Here is a 26,229-nt window from a genome sequence, read left to right as displayed (position 1 = left end):
AGATGAGAACATGCAGGAGAAAAAAAATGCTGCAGCTAGCAGTGTGTTTTTCAGCACAACCTGGGACTGCCATGCTTCACCTTACCTATCTCTTGCAGGAGGTATTGGATGCCTCGGTCAAGACAGAGGACAGACACGGAAATGTCTTGATGCAGTGGAGATCTATAACCCTGATGGAGATTTTTGGAGGGATGGACCTGCTATGCCTTCTCCCCTCCTCTCTTTACGAACAAACTGCAGCAGTGCAGGCTCCGTGGACGGGAAACTGTACCTCTGTGGAGGATTTCGTGGAGCAGGTACTAAAATGAGTTTAATACTGTTGAAATAACTTCTACTTTACACAGGCTGACCTGATGGCTGCCCAACCCCATCAGGTGGCACTGGCATGCCCTGTAACCACAGAGATGATTCTGCCCTTTGGACTATTGACTCCTAATGTCAATATGAATTGCATCCTGTTTGCCCTTTTGCTTTTCTTCCTTAACAAAGCATGAAAATTTCAGGATGTTTCCAATCTGTGATAAACTTGTATAAGTCACAATTTCAGCAGAATTATTCTGGGTTTACATCTAGAGCTACAGAGACTGGGAGCATAGTACACTACTATGGACATGAAAGAAAGAACTTGGACATATTTATTGAAGATTAAGGCACTACCCATCTGTCCTCAGCCAAGCTATCTGGTGCTGCCTATTTACTTACATGCTTTTCATAATCAGTGTTTGAAAACTTTGTGCTTAGTGAGTAGTCTGGGTAGGGAACTGCAATACAGAAGGACTGAAATTCCCTATCTGGTGACATTAAATAGTCCTAGCCCCACGGCTACCTTTCTTCTTTTAGTCCATCTTCCACCTGTGCATAGCTCCATATAAATCACCACTACTGCTAACCTTATTTTTTCAACATAAATGCCAAAGGTCTCAAAACATGCACACTTAAACTCTTTTGCTACATACAGCTGCTACTCCAATTTCCTTTCTAGGAGAATGCAGTAATATAGATGCATTCTCCCACCACTAATGAATGTCCTCTGAGGCTTGCTGTTGCCCAGGAATGGCCACACGGTGTCACCAGGTGATGTAATGATATTTATTTTTCTCACCTCAACTTACTCAAACAATTCCTCTCATAGAATCAACCAGGTTGGAAGAGACCTCCAAGATCATCCAGTCCAACCTAGCACCCAGCTCTAGCCAGTCAACTAGACCATGGCACTAAGTGCCTCATCCAGGCTTTTCTTGAGCACTTCCAGGGACAGTGACTCCACCTCCCTGGGCAGCCCATTCCAATGCCAATCACTCTCTCTGCCAACAACTTCCTCCTAACATCCAGCCTAGACCTCCCCTGGCACAACTTGAGACTGTCCTCTTGTTCTGTTGCTGGTTGCCTGGGAGAAGAGACCAACCCCACCTGGCTACAGCCTCCCTTCAGGTAATTGTAGACAGCAATGAGGTCACCCCTGAGCCTCCTCTTCTCCAGGCTAAACAACCCCAGCTACTTCAGCCTGACTTTTACTTGTTGCCTTGCTCTGTTCCCAGGCAACCAGCAACAGAACAAGGGGACACAGTCTCAAGTTGTGCCAGGGGAGGTCTAGGCTGGATGTTAGGATGAAGTTCTTCACAGAGAGAGTGATTGGCGTTGGAATGGGCTGCCCAGGAAGGTGGTGGAGTCACCATCCCTGGAGGTGTTCAAGAAAAGCCTGGATGAGGCACTTAGTGCCATGGTCTGCTTGACTGGATAGGGCTGGATGATCTTGAAGGTCTCTTCCAAACTGGTTGATTCTATGTAAAGCAAACTAAAGCTGCTGTTATTTTACAATGATGTTTTTCATCAGCTGGCTCATAACTCACCTTTACTCCCTGCTTTTACTGCTGTTTGAGGAAGCTGCTTCCTGAAAACAGTTGCATGGCAGCTCTCTAGCAGGCAGGCTCTTGTGTTATCTCTGCTGGAAGTTCCATGACCTTGCAGCAGTTCTGATGATGACACATCACTCTTTCCATAGCTAATGTTGTGCCATCAAATTTGTCTTTTTCTCAGCAATGTTATGGAAAATCCTAAAGTTAGTGGGGACAAATATCAAAAGGATGATGATTTACAATAGCAAATGAAGCCATTTCATTCAAGGTGACTAACATGTTGGTATGAGACTTTCTGAATAAGCTGACTTCAGTGCCATAGAAACACCTTGTACAATACCACCATGTTCTGTCACTGAGTCATGTATAAAGAGTGGTAGTTCTGGGAGAAATTGAAAGTACCCCTTGTGGATTTGAAGACTGCCATCTTTTGTATGTTTGCATAATGCCAGCTCAATGGGGTCCTGATTCCTGACTGTATTATTGCAGCCTAGGTAATTATGCGTAGAACTCCCCTGCAGTAAAAGCATTATTTAGATTGGAAAACAACAAGTCAAAGTTAGAAAATGCCAGTTTTGCAGTTACCTGTGCAACCTGAATTCTCACCCCCTGTCTGTGCTTTTTTATGCTCTGAAGCAATTATCTGTGATTGTGTCGTTAGATGTTGTTCTGATGTCTATTAACAAGGGAGCCAAAATAAGGTCCTGTCAACTGTGCATCAGATGTAGCCACATATTTGAGAAGTTGAGAGGAAGCTGTGCCTTAGAGGCAGCCTTCTTAATGTGACTTAGAAGTTATGAAAGAAAAAGGGTTTTCTATGTTTTCATAACTTCTACCTACCATCAGCAAGAAAAAGAAGGGTGGAGTCCATATGCCGAACTGAAAGAGGCACGCAGCCTGGCCTCTCTCCCTTGCCCCATCATCTCTGCATGCTGGAAAGAGCTCTTGCCTGTTCTGCTCTCTTTGGGGGCGAAGAGAGGAGCGAGAGAGGGTTATTACTGTCATATTGGAACTTGGAGAGGGTGGCTCGACTCTGCTCTTTCACAATTACAGCTGCTCAGCAGCTTCACAATATTCACAGAACAGTATGTGCTGCTGATGCTGCTTTAGTAGCAGATAGAGTTATTTTAGAATGTGCTTGTTTGGTTTTAGTCTTTTAGGCTTCTTGGCATGTCACTTCGGTTTTTGTGAGGGATGCAACCAAGAGAGGATATTCCAATTTTACAGAACATTATAATTTAGTTTCCACTGAGTGGGGTTTTTGGAACAAGCTGAAGGCACAGCTGTAGTCTCTGAGTTTTTTGCCTGCTGAACACTAAAGGGCTGCTGTGAACATTCAAGAATGAATGCTTCTCAAAAACGCACAAAAATAAGCCAAAATCACTGCTGCAATGGAAAGCCTTAGCCAATGTCTATAAGGGGCTGCAAACAAGTTCCTCCATACTATAGATCTGTCCCCAACTCCCCAGCCTCAGCTTGCCTTCACATTTGCTTAGAACTTAGTCTTGATCCAGTAGCATGAAAGCTGACCTACTAAGGACATCGTTGCACCTTCATTTTACTCATATGTACCATGCTTTGTACTTCTCTCTGCACAAGTATTGACCTAAATGGATAATTAGACACTGGAGATGCTGTACATAAACAAAGTTCAGAAGTAGCTGTCAGCTGCTCAAAGGGCCTTAAATTTGGATGAAGAATGCTGCTCAGCTACCATCTTTTTTGAATCCCATGTGACATAATTGAATCCCAGGGTCATAAGAAGCAAAATTGCAGCTACTTAGAGTCTTTAGATGGAAGTCAGCTTGACCAACTGAGAGCAGCAATGGAGAGCACAGCCTCTCTAAAAGATGAGTGGACTCAAAAATATATTGAAGCTTGATCAGGAGACAACTTCCTCTGAAGTCTGCAGTGAATGCTGCCCAGTGTTCAGCTGTGTCGGTAAGCAGCTTGTAAGACTTCCCTTGCTGAGACATCCTCAAGTTAGAAGCTTGGTCGAGGCCGTGAAGGAGGAAAGGAGATAGATTCAGCTGAAGTTTAGACACTTATCTGGAGTGTCTGCACTAAGACATTAGCTGACCTCAGGGTATCTGCAGCATACGGAGGAGCACAGCCACTTCCCCGGGGTGATGCAGGTGCTTAGTGCTTTATACCTGCTTTGAAAGACTGGAAGGCAATTAAGAACACTGAGGGCTTCTCCTGTCTCTTAATGGTCTGTGTTTTGATCAGGATGTGGGAGATTCTAACGACTTACCTGAGGCAAACACATCGGGAGCTTGATATCTATGGTTAGGTGGTACAAACCTGAGACCTCTGTGTTGTACCTCTAATAGACAATTGAATGTTCTCACAATCATCATAAGTGCCCTGAAGAAATAACTTGTGCTTGGTTTGGATTAGTTTCTGCTTCTGTCTGACACTTGGCTCCAGCAGCCTAATGTTGTGAATGCTTTCGTTTGTCAGCAGCATTCCAGCACTCATCAAGACACTCAGAAATGTTCACAGTGGTTGAGTTTGTCCATCAGTTGGTAGCTTTGCACGGAGTGAGAACATCAACTCAGAAGGACTCAGTGCATAGTACTCAAGCACCTTCTTATTAACTGATGAAACACACTGCTGTGTTTACTGCACTAAATATGGATTTTAAACCAGCTTTTGTCGTCTGACTGTACAACGTTCCTCTTGACGAGTTTTAAGTAGAAGTAAAGCCTTTAAGTAGAAGTAAAGCCTGACAGCCGCGCAGGCTGACAGCTATTAACCTGAGCATGTGTGCGGCAGGAGCACCTCATTAGTGTGCCTCACCCACCAGGGTGGTGAGCAGTCCTTCAGGTATGCAGCATTAAAGGCTTATGAAGTGGCAGCTGGACTGCCATCCCTTTCTTTTTAACTGCTTCTGAGTAGCATGAATATATTTTCCTGGTGAAAATAATGAAAGCAAGCATGGCAGTTTGCTGGGGATGTGGCATCTGCTGTCACTGTCAGCTTGCAGAGGTACATGTTTACTGACTTGGCATTGCAGCTGCAAAAATACAGATCCTGTGGTCTGGTTCAGGGGGCTTGAAGATTGTGGCTCTGGTTTCAGGTTATAGACACTGGTCCAACTGAATTAAATACAAATTCAGAGTTGATTTTCTTTCTTTCAATTTGATGCATCCTGACCTGTATCAGTGACAGTGTGGCCAGCAGGACCAAAAAAGTGATTGTCTCCCTGTACCTACCATTGCTGAGGCTGCACCTCGAATATTGTGTTGTTTTGAGCCCCTCACTACAAGAAGGACATTGAGTTGCTGGAGCAAGTCCAGAGAAAGGCAACAAAACTGGTGAAAGGTGTAAAGCACAGGTCTTATGAGGAGTGACTAAGGCAATTGGTGCTTACCCTGGAGAAAAAGAGGCTGAGAAGAGGCCTTGTAACTTTACAATTCCCTGAAAGGTGGTTGTGGAGAAGTGGGAGTTGTTTTTTTTCCCCCAGGTAATAGGTGCTAGGACAAGAGGAAATAGCCTTAAGTTGTGCCAGTAAATGTTTAAATTGGAAACAACATCTTCACCTAAAATGTTTTTCAAGCATTGGAACAGGCTGCCCAGGGAAGTAGTGGAATCTCCACCCCTGGAGGTATTAAAAGATGTGTAAATGTGGCACTTAGGGATACGGCTTAGTAGTAGACTTGGCATTGCTGGGTTAATGGTTGGACTCGATGATCATAAAAGCCTTTTCCAACATAAAAGGTTCTGTGATTCTATGCTTTTAATTAGGATGCCATCTTCTCTGTAAACCCATGTGACATCAGCCGATGTGGAAAGGAAAGGGACAGCATGCAGGTAATAAAATGTTTAACAGGTCTGCTATTAGCAGTGTGCATCACTTAAAATGTCTTATGATTTCACCAGCTAATGGCACTTGGTGTGGAACTGCCTTTCTCTGAACTGTTTTGCCATCTCTCTCCAGCAGTGGTTTCTAGCAGAGATGATAAATGTACTGCTTCCCTGCTACTCTGGAATGAGTTTAGCATCATGTGTGGGACTAGAGCTGCTCGATCCAGTCCTGTTATTTACTCTCTAATATCAAGTAGAAATGAAATTTGCACTGAAGTGGTGAAGTTGGCATGGAGAGTCTCAAGTCAGTGTTTGCAGCTGTTTTCCAAGATAGGTGATAGTGACACTGAGCCCTAGCTCATACTAGCTGTGAAGATCTGATTCTAACCCCCCCAAAAAAATATATATACTTACCCTAGGCTAATTTTCTGCCTCCTCTTCCTCATTTACATAAATTCCAATCTCTCCACTGGAATAAAAGAGGTGCTGCTTGCGGCAGTGCAGAACTGTGTAGCAATTACTGTATTCCAGCTGAGCTAATGAGTTTGTATCTCCACACCATCCTCTCCTGACAGTGGACTAGCTTAATAGTTATTTATTTTGACTAATCTCCCATAAAGGCTGTTCCCCTAGGCTCCTCCATTATGTGATTTAGATGGAGAATCATTCTAGTGCTTATTTTTTATTATAGTGGTTATGGAACATTACTGGAATCAAATTAAATTTAGACATATTAAGGAGTCTGGCACAGTAAATACTGCACTTGTGAAGTTTGGGGGTTGAGGGAGTGGAAGAAAACCTGTTTCTTCAGCACCTTCCCATGTTCCCAGCTAAATAAAGCAGAGGGGCAAACTCCGGGCTGCCTATCTGCAGCACTGTTTGTTTCCCTGTGCTAGCATTTACTGGGCAGCGATGAATAATTAAAGTTCTCCTGCCCACAGTCGCTACCGTTTGAATAAATATCCCCACCAACGGGAGGGGTTCAGGGTCCCTGCGCTTCGCTCGGCACAAACCGCTGCGTGGCCAACCGCTGTGCTGCGCCTCGGGCACTGCCACATCTCTTCAACCCGTCTGACAAGTCCACCCCGAAAAAAATGCTGCTCCACCTTTCACCTAATTCTCCCCCAGCGCTAGCGTGAGCTGCCAAACTGCTGCCGGGAACCAGCAAGCAGGAGAGACCTCCCCAGCTTGCTGCCTTCCCGGGGAGGGCTGCCCAGTTAGCTCCTTCTCATTAGCGGGAAACTCGGCGCCGTAGATAAGGCCAGCACAGGTCAGGGGAGTTGCTAGGGAGCAGCACCTGCCCACTGCAGAGCTAAATTCCACCCAGTATCTGACAGCAGGGTATTAGCAATTCAGTCCTGCTTCTTACTAAGACTCGCTTATAGCTTACAAAGGGTTAATGAATGATTAATAGATATTTAAATGCATTTTAATTAGTCGCAGAAGAGGTCAATAGGTTGTGTAGAAACATGGCTTGTAGCCATGTAAGGCATCTTCTATTGTGTTCATAACTGCCTATCATGAGTACAGTCTAAACATGCTTTATGCCCTCTATTAATAATGTATTAGCCCCTTGTAAGGCATTTAGAAACAGTATCTCAGGATGGCCTGAGACTAAGTGCTTAGCCCTGATTTGCAGTTTTAACTCGTCTGAATGGTGCGTTGGCTCCAAGAGCACTGATCCTGCTGTCACTTGCATCACAAGGAGGACTTGTAAGATGGTCTGAAAAAGGCCTTGCCTATGAGCAACAGACAAAATCTGGAAAGCTTTGAAAAGCTGACATTGCTGGACCAGTCCCAAGAACAAGAGTTGAAGGAACTGCATTAGAAATTCCCTCCTCTAGATCATCCCATTCTTTGGAGATATATATACCCTTAACATTTTAAGAGATATGTTTGTGAGTGAATGGGCAGATCATGAAACCACAGTTCCGAAGTTATACAGCAGAGGAAGAGGAGAGAGGTTCCTGTCTACAAAAGTGAATATCTTACCTTGTTCCACGCAGGTGCTCTGAAAACAGTAAGCTGCCACAGTTGTAAATTCAAGCCCCAACCTGCCTCCCAGCTTTCTCTGTGTCTAGTGGGATGTGCTGGCTTGACACTTAACATCGCGAAGGCTGGCCAGCATGTTAAACAGCCAAGCCAACTTCCCTCTCCTGTGTATTCTCTGCCTACTTCTGCCCACAGGCACAGATGATGGATGCTCTTGACCCCACAAGGGATGTTTACTGTGTTATGCTAGTAAGGCTGGTAGAGTTAGGGGCAGCTCACATATGCAGATGGGATTGAAGGCCACAGACTCGATGAACTTACTCATTTTCCTACTGCAAATGAGGAGCCAGGACATCTGGTGATAATGATCTAAATGCACTTTTATCCCTTTGCAACACAAACACGAATTCCCAAGTCGCCTAACTCCACATCATGTAATTATGAAAGCAGCTATTAGTGGTGAGGAAGATAAGCAGCAGAGGCTAGTCCCATACGTTTAAAAATATTCTCTAGTATAGATAATGGCATGCAAAACCAGGTACAAACCAGCAACAGAGCCTGAACTGCTTCAAGGCAGCTCTGGGGTGGCTGTTGTGTGACTGGAACTGGGGAAGCCAGTGAAAGAAACAGCTGAATAAACATTTGGGATGCCGTTGGGGATCTGGCAAGCACGTTGTGATGTTCAAGTGCTTCCTTCCACAGAAGGAGTAGACTGATAAAACAGTAAACTTCTTTGTGTCAGAAGAGAGCACCTTGGGAAACTCTGAATGGGCAAGGAAAAGGTGCTGTGACAATCCGAGAACCAACATCATCAGGAGCTCAGGCAAGTAGCCTGGTTTAAGGAGGTCCCAGGACACAGAGCTCATGGGGAGGACAGCTGTGACACTGACACTACCCCCACCAGATAATGCAGTTCTGTGCTGAGGTTCTTGGCTCTGCTCTGAAGAATCTTCCTTTAGTACTGCTGGCTACATCACAGCGTGTCAGACTTGTTGTGCTGCAGCCAGCAGGTGGGTGAGCTTGGCCCAAACAGCTCTGGGTATCTCTGCCCTGCACTGATGCAGAGGCATCATGACTCTTGGCTTGGCAACTGCTCTCGCTGTCTCCATAACTCTGTTTCCTCATTCATAAGATGGAGTCAAATATAGCAGCCTATGTCAATGGGCTCCTGGAAAAAAACAAAATAATATTGGCTACATTTCAGCAAACTTACCACAGATTTAACTCCAGTGAACTAAAATTCAGCCTGAAGTTTCTTTTAGCTCAATGCTCCGGAGACTAAACAGTCTATAGTAGAGTGAATTTATTTGTGTTGGCTCACAAACGTAATAGCTGCATGGTTAATAGTCCTGGGTGACCTATAGATTTTCTACCTGTTAAGCATATTGCTTAATTCTTCTGCATCTGCCTCCCTCCCTTTAACCCTCCCAACCCAAAACCTAATCATTGTATCGGAATGTTCGGTTCCATATAGGAGAGAAAGCAAGGTCAAAAAAAGACCAAAAGTGGCAATATGTGCTGTATTCACATGGAAAGTTGTTGCTGCTCCCAACCAAATCACAAATGGAATGCAACTTTAAAAAAAAAAAAGGGAGAGGGAAAGAAAAAGCAGATGAAATATTTATGTTGCCTGCAGTCATACTGGGGGTCTTTCTAGGAATGAGCTGTCCTGATTTATGGTCGGTCCTAATTCAAATGACATGAGAAAACTTCCAGAATAAAATGAAGCTTTGCCCTATTTGGGGCATGAATCATATTTGAAAATAAACATTTTTGAAGAGAAACCATACTTGTGTGTGTGGAGGGCAAGCAATTACTGGAAAAAAAAATTAGTTATTTCTGTTGGGGTTAAAGAAAAATGTCACATGGAAACTTCTGGGAATATGTTTTGTTTATGGACCAGAATGTAAAAGAGAATTTAAAGCTTAATTTTACTTTCATCCCACTATATTTGCATATATGAAATATGAATTTAGCATTTATAATTGAACATTTTCAGGTATAATTCATTTATTTCACTAGGGAAAAAAAATGAGTTTGTAGGTTCGGTGTTAGCCTTTAGTCTGCACTTGTACATCAAAAAGGCAGAACTGTACCAAAAGAGCTTTGACTTCCTTCTAACATGCCACAATTTCTCGTGGGGATAAATTTATGCTGGAATTAATGTTCCCTGTGCTAGTTTAGACTTTTCCTTTCCTGAATAAGAATAAATCATACAGCTACAAACACTGTTTTACTGCTTGGGAAGAATCTCCATTAGAGTTAGGTTTGTACTATGTGAATCATTTTTTATTATGAAGTGGTTTAATTCCTACTCAGAAAAACTTTGTGTGGAGTAAGTTTCTTGAAGCTTCTCACAGTTAAACAAGAATGGGCAGAAAAATACTCCCTCATTCTGTAAAGGTGGAAAAAAAGGCAGGGGGAAGCAATTGGAAAGGAGTGAAATCCTTTTGTTAGGTAAGGTGCTTGTCTGGGAAGTGATGCAGCATAATGTTATGTATGACAAGGAGTTCTGTGGGGTGGCTGTTGAAGCAGGCAATCTGTGTGACACAGCCATTTTCCTCTTGCAGATGCCACATTATTCTCTTGCACATAAAACTGGCTGCAAAGATACTGCCTTAAAAAAAAACAAGTAAGGTGAGACAATGAGGCAAAAACTGGAATTATTTGCACCTTCATGCTTGGAAGTGTTTGTTGGAATTGAAGCCAATTGAAGCCAAAACCTGACATTGGGAAAACATTACCTTTTCTATTGTCCTAAATGTGGTGGTTTGGGTGTTACCCCACACACACTTTGGAAAATGACCCAGGCTAGACTCAGCCAGTTGGAAATTGGATGAAGCTTTATACTTGCAGCTTAGCACAATATCCAAGCAGATATTTATAGTATGTACAGCTATATACAGAAACACAGCAGCCCTCCCAGAAACCTGAGTCCCCAGGAGGCGCTCCCAACCACCCTTCTACCTTCTTCCCACCCCTCTACCTTACCCTCGACTTGGCCTTATGCTCAAGGTAGTTTGGAGGGTTGGGCAGGGGGATTAGGAAGCAGATAAGCCAGGCAGGTTAGAGAGAAGTGCAGCCCAAGAAGCCCAAAGAGAGACAGAGAGCAGCTCCCTTATCTATATTTGTGTTCTTGTTCTTATCCATCTCAGCAAGCCTATGAGTGAAGTAGCCATCACCATTGTTTCCTTTTCACAGCCTATCATCTAATTCTTCTCACCAGAATATCCCAGCTAGGCTCAAACTAGCACACCAAATAAGCCTTTTCTTTTTTCATTATTTTTCCCCTTAACAATTGAGGTGTTTCAACTCATTTCTCTTTTAAAAAGGAAGGAGGGGGATGTAATTTATTTTTTTTCTGAAGTGTGACTGTATTTTGAGCAGTGCTTTTCCTCACATGAACTTTCTTATCCAAAGGGTGCTGCTTCCTTTCACATTAAACAAGATAAGACTAAAGGAGTGATTGCTTCCTTTATTCCAACAACATACCCTTTTTATCTCCCAGGGGTTAAGAGTTAACTAATACTCCATGTGCTGGAAAGCAGAATTTGTAGAGTGGAACAAAACCAGTTAGAACATCCTACAGAAAAGGAAAACAGGGACACTAAAGGTTGTAAGTCACCTAGGTCAGGAAAAAACACAGCAAGGCTTCTGAGGAAGAGTCTTTGATGTTTTAATTATGATATCTTTTTTCTGCAGTGTTGCAATCACCCACAGAATGTCTCCATTCTAGTGTTAGTTGTTGGGTTTTTTTTCTTTCCTCAGATTGTCTCATTTTCATCAGCCTTCATGCCAAAGAACATTCAGGCTTAATTTATTGCATAAGGGAGATGATCTAATAATAAATACAGGGACTGGAGCCACTTGTGTCACAGCTTAGGTCTGTTTGTGTCTCCAGATTTGCCTCTTAGGAAAAAAGATGTTCACTCATGTAGGAATGAGCTTTGTGCTGGTTATCTGTTTGCAGTTTGTCAGTTATGCCTTCTCTCTTCAAATGAAACTGGGTCTTGTAGTACTTCTCTGTCTTCTCTCTTTGATGGGTGCAGCTTTCCTGTATGGTATTATCATTCCCTTTTCATATCCAGGTTCAATAACCAAACCACTGTGGCCTGTTTCACTTTCTGAGAACAGTAGGTAAGGACAGGACAAGGACTGTTCAGGTGAGGCTGAAATCTTACCCAAATTTTGCACAAGCAAGCTCCTAAAGAGCCATTGAAGTCCAGTGGGCCAACAAAAATTATGCCACAATTAATTGTGCTGCAACTGAGAGGAAAGTAAGTATGGGCTCAGAAACACTGCACTGCGCTCCATTATCAGGTGAGAGAGGGAGAAGGGATGAGGAATGGTTGGTGAGTGGCTTCTTTAGGTGAAGATGGCAAAAACATCCAGAAATACCCACAACTGCTATGCATGTGCAGTACCTGTAGTAAACAGAAATGTCCTGAATCAGCTCAGCAAGGAAACCAGTCCTGAGAGGAGAAGAATTCTTGTTTGCATCTGTCCTCCCAGTGTCCTGAAGCTACTTTACTCTGCTCTCATCAGACCACTCCTGGAGCACTATGTGCAGCTCTGGAGCCCCCAACACGAGGGACATGGAGCTGTTGGAGCGAGTCCAGAGTCCATGAAGGTGATCAGAGGGCTGGAGCAACTCTGCCATGAGGACAGGCTATAAGATTTGGGCCTCTTCAGCCTGGAGAAGAGAAGGCTCCAGGAAGACCTTGGAGTGGCCTTCCAGTATATGAAGTGAGCTACAGGAAGGCTGGGGAGGGACTATTGATAAGGTCTTGTAATGACAGAATGAGGAGTAATGGGTTTGAACTGGCAGAGGGGAGATTTAAACTAGAGGTTAGGAAGAAGTTCTTTGCAGTGAGGATGGTGAGACACTGGCACAGGTTGCCCAGGGAGGCTGTGGCTGCTCCCCCCCTGGAGGTGTTTGAGGCCAGATTGGATGAGGTCTTGAGCGACCTATTCTAGTGGGAAGTGTCCCTGTGTGTGGCAGGGGGCTGGAACTGGATGGTCTTTGAGGTCCCTTCCAACCTAGACCATTCTAAGATTCTACTTGCAGAGAAGCCCTATAGGTACTCAAAATCTGATGACTTTACATCACAACAACATCATCATCAATTTTGCATGGAACCTAAACATTGCTGTCCTCTGGAGGAATATGTGGTCTGTGCTTCCAGCATGAGAAACAACCTCTGCCTCTGGATGTTCTTCTGTACTTCACTCTTTTCTCCTTCAGTCCTTTGCTGCTGGTTCCACAGAATGGTAGTGTCCAAACAATGAGATGCAGTTGAAAGAGGTGAAAATTATGTTAGATGTGGTGGTGGTTGTTTGTATTTTTTGGGTTTTGTTTTTCATGAAGCTTTCTAGAGAGAACACCTAGTCTGGACCCTGTGAAGTTTTAGCCTGTCACCAGTCTTTTAAGACTTGATAAGAGAGTGTTGAGTATTCAGTGTTTCTTGCTGTGATGGTTCTTATCATGGTACCTGTGAAGTGTCTGTGCTTGTAAATCTCCAGCATCTCTCTTCTAATACATCACAGGCAAGCTTACAGCTAAGCACTTGCATGTCTTCAGCTCAAAGAAAAGTTTAGACTAAGGTTATGTGCTATCAGATAACAACTTGAAGATGAAAAAGTGAGCAGAAGTGAAGGACACTTTTGTAGTTTTAGGAGAGACCTTTGCTGGGAGGTTCAGGATTTCTGTTAGCAAAGAAAGGTTTTGTGTTAAGCAGTTTAAGGTTTTGTGTTAACAGTTAAGCACTGTTGGATGACAACTGTGGTTCTGTGCTGCATAGTGACTCTCGTTTTTTTTGTTAGTCTCAGTAAAAAGCTTCTTGTCTTGAGACTGGCTGTGATTTAAAGCCATTCTTCTCACTGCCCATGAGAAACTTCTCAGCACTCAGAACATCTAAAGTACATTTAAAGCCCTGGAGGTTTCTTTCTGTCTTTATGTTTCCCCAAATCACAGGATGGCCAGACTTTGCCATGGTGTTGGAGTGCTGCCAGGAGCCAGAGCTGTATTTCAGTCAGAGCAAGGAAAAAGCTAACATCCTGAGTGTAGGCATGTTCCTTGACAATAGGCAACACTCTGACTCTAAAAGGTAAGTGCTGGACACTTGATTGCAGGATGAAATGCCACCTGCATGCTCCTACCAAGATGGAGCACTTCATGTAGTCTACCTGGACTTCAGCAAGGCCTTTGACACCATCTCCAATGACAAGCCCCTGGCAAAGCTGGCAGCTTGTGGCTTGGACAGATTCACTCTGATATGGGTCAAGAAGTGGCTGGAGGGCCAGGCCCAGAGAGTAGTGGTGAATGCTGCCACATCTAGTTGGCAGCTGGCACTAGTGGTGTGCCCTAAGGATCAGTGCTGGGCCCAGTCCTGATCAACATCTTTATTGATGATCTGGACCAGGGGATTGAGTCCAGCATCAGTAAGTTTGCAGATGACACCAAGCTAGGAGCATGTATGGATCTGTTGGAGGGTAGGAGAGCTCTGCAGAGGGACCTTGCCAGGCTGGATGGGTGGGCAGAGGCCAATGGGATTAGATTGAACAAGGCTAAGTGCAAGGTTCTGCACTTTGGCCACAACAACACCAAGCAGAGCTACAGGCTGGGGACAGAGTGGCTGAGAGCAGCCAGGAAGAGAGGAGCCTGGGGGTACTGATAGATAGTAGCTGAAGATGAGCCAGCAGTGTGGCCAGGAGAGCCAATGGCATCCTGGCCTAGATCAGGAACAGTGTGGCCAGCAGGATAAGGGAGGTTATTCTGTCCCCTGTACTCAGCACTGGTCAGGCCACATCTTGAGTACTGCATCCAGTTCTGGGCCTCTCAATTCAAGAGAGATGTTGAGGTACTGGAACATATCCAGAGAAGGGCAACAAAGCTGGTGAGGGGCCTGGAACACAGCCCTGTGAGGAGAAGCTCAGGGAGCTGGGATTGTTTAGTGTGGAGAAGAGGAGTCTCAGGGGTGACCTCATTGCTGTCTACGACTACCTGAAGGGAGATTGTAGCCAGGTGGGGTTGGTCTCTTCTCCCAGGCAACCAGCAACAGAACAAGGGGACACAGTCTCAAGTTGTGCTAGGAGAGGTCTAGGCTGGATGTTAGGAGGAGGTTGTTGCCAGAGAGAGTGATTGGCATTGGAATGGGCTGCCCAGGGAGGTGGTGGAGTAACTGTCCCTGGAGGTGTTCAAGAAAAGACTGGCTGAGGCACTTAGTGCCATGGTCTAGTTGATTGGCTAGGGCTGGATGGTAGGTTAGACTGGATGATCTTGGAGGTCTTCTTTCAACGTGTTTGATTCTATGATTCTGTGTGTTGTCCTTGCAGCTGTACCCGGAGCCCAGAGCATGAAGACTGAATACATTGTGCAGATCTCTGTGTGCACAATTTCATTTGCTCTATGTTGACACCTTGCCTGCTCTCTAAATGGCATAGCTGTTAGTGCCACAGAAATAACCTTTCCATTGCCACCTTACAGAAGGATCATAATGACCTCTTTGATCCTGTTTGACTCCTAATGTCTGCTGTTGTTGCTTCTGTTTTCCAGCACGTCATGAAGTCATCACTAAAGAGATCCTCGAGCTGGATACGTGGGAGAACCAGTGGAACGTGGTGGCTGTCAACGTCCTCATGCATGACAGCTATGATGTTTGCCTTGTTGCTAGGCTGAACCCACGGGATCTCATCCCTCCTCCCCCTGATTTAGTGGACCAATAGAAGTTCAATGACTTTCAGTGCTTCCAGATTCTGCAGAAACTGAAGAGTTTGGAAAGACAAGTGCTGGACTGGCTCTAGATGACAGATGAGTCCTTCAGAGAGGAGCCAGCAACATGTGCTTAAGGGCAGGATTGCATGTGAGCTGTGCTTCTCAGATGATGCTTCATTTGCTAGTACTGGTACTCTGGACTTCCCTGATGGAAAACTGAGATTTCCCAGCCCTCTTCATCTTCCACCTGGCTGTGCAAGACCCAATGTTGGGTGCAGTCTGAGCTTCTGGGACCCTTTGTCTCACAGGCACAGCAACAGGACAGGACTATTTTCACAGCAAAGCATGACACATTAAGGAAAGTTCTAGCCAGGAAATTCTTTTTGCTGTTCATCCTACCTGGTTCTACTAAGCTCCTGGGGAGGCTAAGAAATAGTAAGTCAGATGACAAAAAACAGTCCAGCTGTGCCAATGGATGAGACTGTACTGGACTGATGCAGGAGCAGAGGGAAAACAGAGAAAAGCCTCTGTTTTACACAACAACACAAAAATTAGCCAAGGTTCATTAGACAAGGACAGCAGCTACTATAAACATGATCTAATCCACAGACAGGACAGTCAGGAGATCTTTTATTTTTGCCAACAGAACTGAACCTATGCTAGTAGGAAACTGTTTTTTTTTTTTTGCAACAAGTCATAAGCAAGTCTTCCACAGGGTTTGTAGGCAGTCTGTACCAAAGACAAGAAGCATCCTAAAATTTGATATAGACCCTACCTGTTACAAGGTCTGGTGTGATAGAATCTTAAAGCTCACTTAGAAAACTCTCTTCCTTTAAGAGATGGAGAAGGCAATGTAAACAAAAAAGTAATAAATGAGATGAGTATTATCTGCATATCAGTTCTGTAGCCACAGGGAAAGAATAGATGTGCTCAGCAATAAATGGTTATGTAACAGTAGCTGCTTTTATAGATGTAGCTTTAATGAAGCAGCACGAGGCAAATTCTCTAACAGCAGACCTGGTTATGACCACAGGGAAGAGGAAAAACTCAGTGTTAGTCTTTCTAAGGTCCAAAGACAGTAGGTCACAGAGAAAATGTTACCAGTACCACTATGGCATTTGAATTACCAACACTTATTCACCTGTTCTGTGGTGCCTGCCTTATAGTGTATCTGTCTGCCCCTGCCTAGGCAGAATGGATAAGAGAACTGGAAACCTCCCTTGTGCTTGCTGGCCAAAGTTGCAAACAGTAGTGTGCTGCAATGCAGAGTGAATGGCAGGGGCAAACACTAAGAGTAAGCTGTGGTATAGTACAAGAATGATAACTGTCAGCAAGAAGTTGCTTTTGATGGCTGCAAAAGCAGCTACAAAACTGGAAGGAAATGACTGGTAAAGAAACAGGGGAATATATCAGGTAATTCATCTCTAGCTACTCTCAGGATTTGCACTTCAGAGCATCTCCATGTACTCTTTCAATTGCATTTTAGGCTGCAAAAATGCCAGCTGGTTTGTTTGGGGATTTTTTTTTTTTTTTTGCCTGCTGTGTTAATGGCAGAGAGAGATGGAGAGGATGACCCAAAAGCCCCTTCCCAGTTCTGACTTTTGTGATTCATGAACTATTCCCTAAAATATCCACTGGGAGTATTAAGCTGTCACATAAACAATTTGCAGGAAGGTCACTACAGTTCACCTGGTAAGTACAGCAGGACACTGAAAACTGCTCAGACAAAAAGGAGTTGGGGAGGGGGAAACTAAAGAAAACATATAGGAAAAGACTGAATCTCTGAGCCTCATACAGCTCATCTCTTGTCTCCCTTTGTGCTTCCCAAGGAGAATGAGTGCCACAGCATAAGCATGTACTCTTCTGTTTGTATCACAGCATTGTGAGGGCTGGAAGGGACCTCAAGGATCATCTAGTTCCAACTCCCCTGCCATAGGCAGAGACACCTCGCACTAGATCAGGTTGCTCAGACTCCCATCCATCCTGATCTTAAAGACCTCAAGGGATGGGGGCTTCTACCACCTCCCTGGGCAACATGTTCCAGTGTCTCACTACCCTCATGGTGAAGAACTTCTTCCTAACATCCAGTCTGAATCTACCCATTTCTGTATCATGCAGTCACTCTCTTCTGTTGTTCATATGCAGTTCATCATCTATCTAGAACAGAGTTGTGACAAGGATGGACTTCAGTAGTAAAGATCACCAACCACTCTGGTTTCTAAATGCAGCTGTAGCTATGAGATCAAAGAAGCCAACTTCTTTTTTGTTAATTGTGTTTTAAAACAAAATCAGTAGAAAGTTCTTCCAATTAACTGCCCAATACTGCAGACTCTGCTTTTAATGTTCTCTTTTACTAAAAGAGTAAAGATAGTTCTCTTCTAATTTCTTTATAGAGCTCTCAAAGCAGCTGGAAACCATGCTCTTGAGCATCAGTTAAGTGTCTCCTTGTGAAACTCCAAACTCTACTGATTCTGCTTCTTTCACCTCTTTTTGTTTCAAGGAAAAAAATGTTTCAAAGATCTTCTTTATTTTCTCTTCCTTCAGTCTCTGCTCTGTGGTCTATTCCTGACAGTTCAAATCCTCATGTGGTTTAAAGCCTGAGTTAATCTACTGCATTTCACTCTCTGAAAGGCAGTCCACTTGGAGTATTTCAAGGGGAAAAGGGACACTTTTCCAAGCTTTTATTAGTTGTATTTGAGTATATATATGGAACATAGCTGAGGCTCCTCTATTAAACCGTTGTTCCAGTAGTAAGTTGGCTATTTCTTTCCCACATTGTATGTTTTGCTTTTTAGACTGTTATTTAGTGAGCTGAATGGAAGGAAAGTATGTACTCAGAGATAGTCTGTCTTTATAATCAAGGAGAATCATTGTTTCGTATGCTGCCTTTGCAATCAGCCAGTCTGAGCTGGAGCAGGCCATATGCAGGCTTCCCTTCAAGTGCCACTAGCAAGTGACCTGCTCTTGTGTGCGCTGAGCATTGCATTTTCTGATGCCTCCAGTGACTGCAAGGACTCTGTGTCTTCCAGTTGCAGTCAAAGTCCACGTGTCCAGCACTATATATCAAGCAGGGAATTGTTTTCTGCTGGATTAAGTATCTAGAATGTAGGCATTAACTTCTTAACTTTGTGTGAGCCCTGTGTAGGTCATGGCTTGCCCTTGGGGCGACTACAATTTCTAAACCAATGCTTGGAAATGGGAACTTGACTGAGGAAGGAAGAAAGAAAGAAAAGCAGAAAGAACACTTATTGAGAGGTATAGATCTCAGCCAATTTTTTTTCTGAGAGTATATGAATACTGCACATATGATATGTCCTTGGGTAGACTCACATTGCTGGGAAAGTCCTTAAGAGGATTAACTTCTACTACAAATCCTGATGAAAATAATAATAATTAAAAAAAAAAAAAAGAAATTACAGAATCTGCCTTCTCCAAGCTTGTGAGTTTTACTGAAATAACAGTTTACTTCAGCCCCTTTCTGTTTGAGCAGCAGTTAGCTGAGTGTTTAATCAAGGCTGTCTTGACATCATCCATAATTCTGCAAAGCAAACAAAGCAGTGCTGGCAAGCTCCCGACGCTCTAAGTGAATGGGGGGAATTGAAGCAAAGGCACACACTTCAGTTTCACTTGGAAATCTGAAGCACATCTACTGCTTGCCAAGTATGAAGAGAAAACATTGGAGAGGTAGCTGGTCACGTGGCACACAGGGAGTTAAAAAGTAAGTGGAAAGCTATAAAAAGCTAATTGAAGCTCTCCATTTTTATCCCCAGCTCAGGTTGTGTGTTGAAATTGTCCATGGATAATTGATTTCATAAGGATTTGTGCAGATCTTATCTCTGTTTTCATACATGGGCTCAGAGGAACTGCCCAAAGACGTGAGCCATCTGACTACCCACCCTCACATACTGCTGCTGTGGCTGCCTGTGGCTCAGTCCCTGCCTATGCCAGACAAACACAACCTGCATTTTGCATGTGTGCAACACTGAGATTTCTGGGACAGCTTCTGTATTGTGTTCCAGCTGCATTGTGCCACTCAAAAAGCCTTGATTTGCCAAGAGAAAATTGCCTTGGTTCCCACAGAGCTGTCAGCTTCTCTACCAGCACTCACAGATATACTTCAGGTAAGAGGCTGAGAGAGTATCAGAACTGAGACACTGGCAACAGCGATGAGAGGTGTTCCCAGAACGTTAGAGCACGCAACAGAGGCAAGGTGTGATGAAACCATCCTTCCCATCTTGTCACAAGGAGAGTTCAGATGTAAACCACTTTTTCATTTGTATTTGCTTTTCCCTTCTAGTTGAAGTGTGTAAAGAGCTACTTGATCACCTGAAAGGCAAAGAAAACATGTGCTAGAGTAATTAAAGTACATCAACAGAGATCTGTATTGTTTTTTCTGCTGGTCTGGAAGACAACTGGCATTCTTTCAGTAAGCTGTGTCCCCCAGTGATTGCTGTCTTAGCCACAGCAATGGTCTCTTTCACAGGCTGCTCTCCTGGTGGATTAGGTAGCTCCTCTGCAAACCTGTTCCATGAATCTCAGTGCTTTGAATCACCAGGTCAGCATTTCAGTTACTCTTTTGCAAATTTCTGTGGCTCTCCCTACCGCGTTTCAAGTGGACTCTAGCTTCAGCTTTAAAGAAAAGCTATTTCACCCCCTGTTGTGCTCAGCTGGAACTAGGATGTTTGCAATTTGCCATCGTTTGACATGTAGAGGTTGAAAGCAAAGGAAAATATTGGGAAATGGCTAAAATGTACATAGAATATTCCTGAAAGTGCACTTTGCTTCTTTTCTTGGCAGATGTCCCCCCGTGCTTTCTGCCCTGCCTGGGTGCCTGATGGAATGATTTGCTAATAACCTGTGATTGCAGCCATGGTGAAGGCCACGCTGAGGCTACATGTTTGTGCTGCCAGAGCAGAAAGAACCAGTGTGATGCAGAGCATGGCAGCTCCTGACAGGCTGCCTGCCCTGCCACGAGAAATTGCCTTCAAAGGAAAAGGCATTTGTGTACCCCAGGATGTGTACTCCTGTGTGGTTTATATACATATGTATAACATTAATGTTAGAAGTTCTTTACAGTATAGCTTATCAAACCACTTAATAAGAAAAAATACTGGTCTTTGAACACAAGGAACAATTCCAGGCTTCAAGTCAAGAAGAACCTCAAATTCCTTGTGGAACTAAGGAAAAATTGGGCAAATCTTTTAGACCTTGCCTGGTCTCCTTCATTCCCCCCCCTTTTTTTTTTGTTGGCTGAAGTGCTTCCCTCAGAAGCACCCTTGAAAGCTTTGTGTGAATTTGTTCTGTTTTTCTCACCCCTAACTTGTCTGAGCACTTTAAACTTCTCCTTTTTCCCTTCAGTTCCCTAGAAGATGGGGACAGCACTCAGGGTGTTGCCCATGCTACAGAATTTTCAGAAGCCTATTGCTCCAGCAACAAATCAGTTTAGAGGGACAGAAGGGAGACCATACCAGCTCCCTGGATTTGAGGACACTCATCTTTGAGCAGCCAAATTCTGTGGTTCAGCCTCACTGCAAAGAGAAGCTGCCTACTCTGCAGTGTTGCTGCTCTCTGGCTATGACGAAGGCTGGAAGGCAGGTGACCTGCAGTCTACTTAGTCTTACTGCTGCCTCGCTGCGTGGTGCTGGTAAGTTTGACACTAAATGCCTTGCCTACTGTGCATGCCCTAGCTGTAATGATTGCAGGCACAAGCCATTAGCATGATTTCTCATTCCTGAACACTATTTGCTTCAAAAACTGTCTGAAGCACAGAGGGAGGTGTCTTCGTTATTGTATTACAGCTCATGTCTTAAAGCCAGATTTTGCCTTGCAGTTTCAGTAAGGCCAGGTTTCACTAGAGAACTTGGTCTCTAATTTATCAGGTTTTAATACTGGTATTTCTCCTCCACTTAGTAATTTTCTAGTCATTTTCTGTAAAAGTGCAAGCGACTTCATCAGCTCTCCTATGAAATGTATTATCCAAACTGGCCTCCCGAGTCCACTGGCTTTTCAATGTCAGGGTCAAAGTACAGCCACTGAAGTGCCAGTCAGCAGCACTACTTTATTTTCTCATTCAGCAGCTTCATAGTAGAGGAAATGTATTTCATCCATATATAAAGTAATGTGAGAGGAAACCGCTTCCCACATATACAAATCCCTGACTCACTCCTTTCAAATGCAGCTGAAACAACTGCAGAATCCTGACATCAAAAGATGATACCCATTCAACAGGCTTTTCCAGGGTTTCCAGTATGAGGAAGAGGATCACAGGGAGATGTCCTTTAACTAGAGCAGAGACTGGAAATCTGAACTTCTGGGGTTTGTTCCTGGTTCAGTCACAGATTCACAGATTGCACCAGGTTGGAAGGGACCCTCAAAGGTCATCTTGCCCAACCCCGTGCAGAGAGCAGGGACAGCTCCAACTAGATCAGGAAGTCTGATCTGGTTGGAGGTGTCTGATCTTAAATGTCTCCAGGGCCTCAACTATATCCCTGGGCAGCTTGTTCCAGTATTTTGCCACTCCCATTGTGAAGATCATCTTCTTTATGTCTTAACCTAAATCTACCCTGGTCCAGTTTAAAAGCATTGCTCCTCACCCCATCACTGTAAGTCCTTCTGAACAGTCCTACCCAGGCTTCCTGTAGGTCCCCTTCAGATATTGAAATGTAGTTCTAGTCACTCATTTACTCCTCTACAGCATCTGATGTGTGTGCCTAGGTTCACCCATGTGAAGTAGTTACAATAATACATCACTACTCATTTTGTGGGTCTGCTTTGCTATGCTTTTATGTTGTAAATGTTGTTTTTATGTTGTTATGCTTTCCTATGTTTTATGTCTGTAATGTTGTGTTGAGATCCAGAGATCAAAAAGTTACCCAATGGTAGAATAATAATGGTATTATTTCACTGCTGTAATCTCCCTGATTCTTGCTAAGACTTTTGTCCATAGCATTCAGAAATAGAGCCTTCCTGGGAAAGAAAAGATTGCATGTTTGTAACTAACAGGGGTATTTTGTTTACTCCTTCATAGAAAAGCAACAAAAGGTTTCTAATTGTGTAGTGCACTAGGTAGAAGAAGAAATGTGAGGATTATTGTACGTGCAATAGCTAGTCACAGCTCTACACAGGCAGCACTCATCTCAGCAAATTGAGAGGTCACTAATTGAGGCTAAATTTAAACAGCAGTAATTAGAAGAATGAGTGAAGTGTATTTTTCCTCAAAGCAGATTTGATTTAATAAATTACGTTGCTTAGATAGCCACAGTTGCTATGAAGCAAAAAAGAGAAAGTGCTTTATGGAAGTATAGTAGATTTACTGGGTAACTGAGACCTGAATTTAGATGATCTAGCACAGCTTTGATGTGAAAGCTTCAACTCTTTGGGGATTCCCCGTAATGAAATCTGTGCTACATTTAACCAGCACTGTAGGTCAAAGGCACTGTAGGAATCACCTACAGACTACATGTAAGACAGTTTTAGGCTACTGCTAAAGTGTAAACAACGTGGCATCTGCTTGCTGACTTATTGAATTGCTATTAGGGATTGTGTTGCCTTCCTCATGAGTGTGCATGAGTAAATAGTCTTAATTGAATTGACAAGTAGTTTTAATATTCACTGGCAGATAATCTGTAATACATAAGGTCTGAGATCCTTAAGGTGGGGGCCCCAGAACTGGACACACTTCTCTAAGTGGGGCCTCAAGAGAGCAGAGCAAAGTGTCAGAAACACCTCCCACTTCTCTCGATGTGGCCAAGGATGTGATTTGCCTGCTGGGCTGCAAGTGCATATTATTGGCTCATATTCAGTTTTTCATCTGCCAACACCCCTGAGTCCTTTTAAGGCAGGGCTGCTCTCAGACCACACAATGCCCAGCCTGTATTTAAGCATGGGGTTGCCCAACCCATGTGTTGCCCCTTGCACTTGGCCTTGTTGAACTTCATGAGGTTAGCACTGGCTGACCTCTTAAGCCTCTCTTCTGTCAGATGGGGCACACCTGCACTTAGCTTTGCTATCAACATAAACCTACAGTCATACTGCAGTTGTGAGATGTGATTTTTAAGCTGAACAGATGTACCCAAGCCAGATCTAATGATTAGCAATGAAGATTCAATAGTACAGGCATTAGCTGCCCTAGCAATTCAGTGTGATCTCTAACTGGCCCATGCTGAAGCCCAAGCTGTTAGGTGCTGACTGCTCTCATCAATTATCATTCTTGGCTAAGGTATTCACTCACATTGCAGACAGAACTGCCAAACAAGTATGAAAAAGCCTAAACCTGTAGCTGAGCTGCAGAACCTGAAAAAGCCTTTTGCAGCTATTTCACTTCACAGTCCATGTTGCCTCAAAGCTGCAGAAGTGCCTATACTGGCACAACACAAAGAGACATAGAGACAGCAACAATGGGTGTGTGGTATGGCAGCTGCTTGTGCCAGCACTGCCACTTGAAAATTCATTCATCGAACTGTGCCTTTAATGCACCAGCGTTTACCTTGGCTCTGAAGCTAGCCCACGGTCAAGCCTGCTCTTTGGAGTGCTTCAAGGCGACAAACAGTCAAAGACTACACAAAGACTGATAATTGCTGCAAAGCCTTGCCATGACTCATGCATTAATAGCTCACTGCTTGATGGCTTCACATGCTCTTGTGCAAAGATGCCAAATAGCATATGAACAGAATCATGGGATAAGACATTCTCCCTCTTTCCAGTTTTTACAGCTGATAAAACCTTCTTAAAGCTTTTCAGCAAACACTTTCCACAGTGCATCAAGAATTCAGTCCTCCCCAGCATTACAGCATGGAGCAGTCATCTGATGCATGAAGTAACAGTTGTCTTGCCAGGAAATTTGCTGTACTAATGCTGCTGTCCTAAGGTGCTTGGTCTTTAATCCGATTTCTTTGTTCCTTATTTCAGGCAAACCACTGTAACAGAAATGTTCAGTAAAGGCTGCTAAGCCACTTGGCATGTCTATAAACCCTCAGTGTGTTAACTATTCTCTTGCTCTCCTCAGCTGGCCAGGGTCCTGCTTGCTTGCATTTACAGAAGACTTTAGTGTGCTTGTACTACTATGATATTGCACTGATCAGCATGTAGGTAGGCTTTTATTTCTCTAGCAGAGCTAGGTAAACATTGGTAAAGACTTACACAGGTTAGCTTTACAAGGAAAGGAAATCTTTACAAGCAAAAATTCCAAGTGAAGCTGTAGCTTGCTTTTTTTGGAACCATCTGTGCACTGTGTGCTTAATCATATTTCTGTTGTTATTGGATTGACTGGATACACTTTATAAAGTGTATGAGGGGATCCACTCAGAGGATATGAGCCAGCAGGGGGTTTGGCCAATGACTGTAATAGGAGCAAGATGAAACCAGGCCAGTCATCCTGTTAGCTTTTACAAAAGCCTTCTCTCTGACCAAGTGATAAATAGTAATCAAAAGTTGATTAAAAAGAAATGATGTGTTGTAATTTACATCTAGTTTGGATTTAAGCTGAGGTTTTTAGAAGGAAAGAAAGTTATTCAGAAAATTCATTGTATACACAACCTGAACACAAACCTGAAATTAGGCAGCTGCTGCAAATCGTTCTTCTTCACTGAAAAATGTGAGCGGATAGAGGGAGGAGGAACCAGCCACAGGGAACAACAGTATAGAAGCGTTAACATAAACCCCACTGCTGAACTATCCACAAAGACTGCCTGCTCTGGAGAGCAGCCAGGAAGAAAGGGATCTGGGGGTACTGGTAGATAGTAGCTGAAGATGAGTCAGAAGTGTGCCCAGGCGGCCAAGAGAGCCAACAGCATCCTGGCCTGTATCGGGAACAGTGGGGCCAGGATGATGGAGATTATTCTGGTCCTGTACTCAGCACTGGTCAGGCCACACCTTGAGTACTGTGTCCAGTTCTGGGCTCCTCAATTCAAGAGAGATGTTGAGGTGCTGGAAGGTGTCCAGAGAAGGGCAGCAAAGCTGGTGAGGGGCCTGCAACACAAACCCTGTGAGAAGAGGCTGAGGGAGCTGGGGGTGTGCAGCCTGGAGAAGAGGAGGCTCAGGACAGACCTCATTGCTGTCTACAACTACCTGAAGGGAGGCTGTAGCCAGGTGGGGTTGGTATCTTCTGCCAGACAACCAGCAATAGAACAAGAGGACACAGTCTCAAGTTATGCCAGGGGAGGTCTAGGCTGGATGTTAGGAGAAAGTTGTTGGCAGAGTGATTGGCATTGGAATGGGCTGCCCAGGGAGGTGGTGGAGTCACCGTCTCTGGAGGTGTTCAAGAAAAGCCTGGATGAGGCACTTAGTGCCATGGTCTGGTTGACTGGGTAGGGCTGTGTGCTAGGTTGGCCTGGATGATCTTGGAGGTCTCTTTCAACCTGCTTGATTCTACAAAATTAGAGGAGGTTTTTGAGGGACATTTAGTAAAATATCTACACCAAATTTCATGGCAGTTGAGACCAAACCAGAGTCAAAGAACAGTGGGGATACAGCTGCCTGGGGACTGTCCACAGTCAGACTGCAGAAGTGTTGGTCACTGGGTTAATGACACAGTGAAACCCTTTTGTAGTAAGGAAAAAGAAAATCCATTAGAAAAACCTACAGAGACATCTAGCTCTATCATCCAACATCTGCAGGTGTCTGCCATGCAGTGGTATATTATGGAGATAGGCAAGCATGATTAAAAAAGTGTTATAATAACCTTTAAAAATGAGAGACTAGAAATAAAATGCTGGGTTTACTTGCCAAGTGTTTCTCATGCAAGTGTCCCTGGGAGATGTTTTATAATAAAATCTGAGTGAAATACAATAAAAATTGAATCAAAGCTCATTCACTGTATAGCAAACAGGAATGGCTCAGGTTTCAGCTTTGGTATTAAAG

General features: G+C 43.9%; 1 protein-coding gene across 1 annotated transcript in view; it reads left to right on the top strand.

The window, feature by feature from the left end:
- Nucleotides 1–19,748, top strand: part of KBTBD12 (kelch repeat and BTB domain containing 12) — a 63,016-nt gene extending 43,268 nt beyond the window's left edge. The window contains exons 5-6 of the mRNA XM_064156803.1: nt 99–296; nt 15,214–19,748. Coding sequence (XP_064012873.1) covers nt 99–296; nt 15,214–15,383 — 368 coding nt within the window. The 3' untranslated portion in view covers nt 15,384–19,748. The remainder of the gene's footprint in view (nt 1–98; nt 297–15,213) is intronic.
- Nucleotides 19,749–26,229: the final 6,481 nt, after the last annotated feature.

This window comes from Pogoniulus pusillus, chromosome 16 (assembly GCF_015220805.1).
Source record: "Pogoniulus pusillus isolate bPogPus1 chromosome 16, bPogPus1.pri, whole genome shotgun sequence".
Taxonomy (NCBI): Eukaryota; Metazoa; Chordata; class Aves; order Piciformes; family Lybiidae; genus Pogoniulus; species Pogoniulus pusillus.
This window is presented reverse-complemented; position numbering and strand designations above follow the sequence as displayed.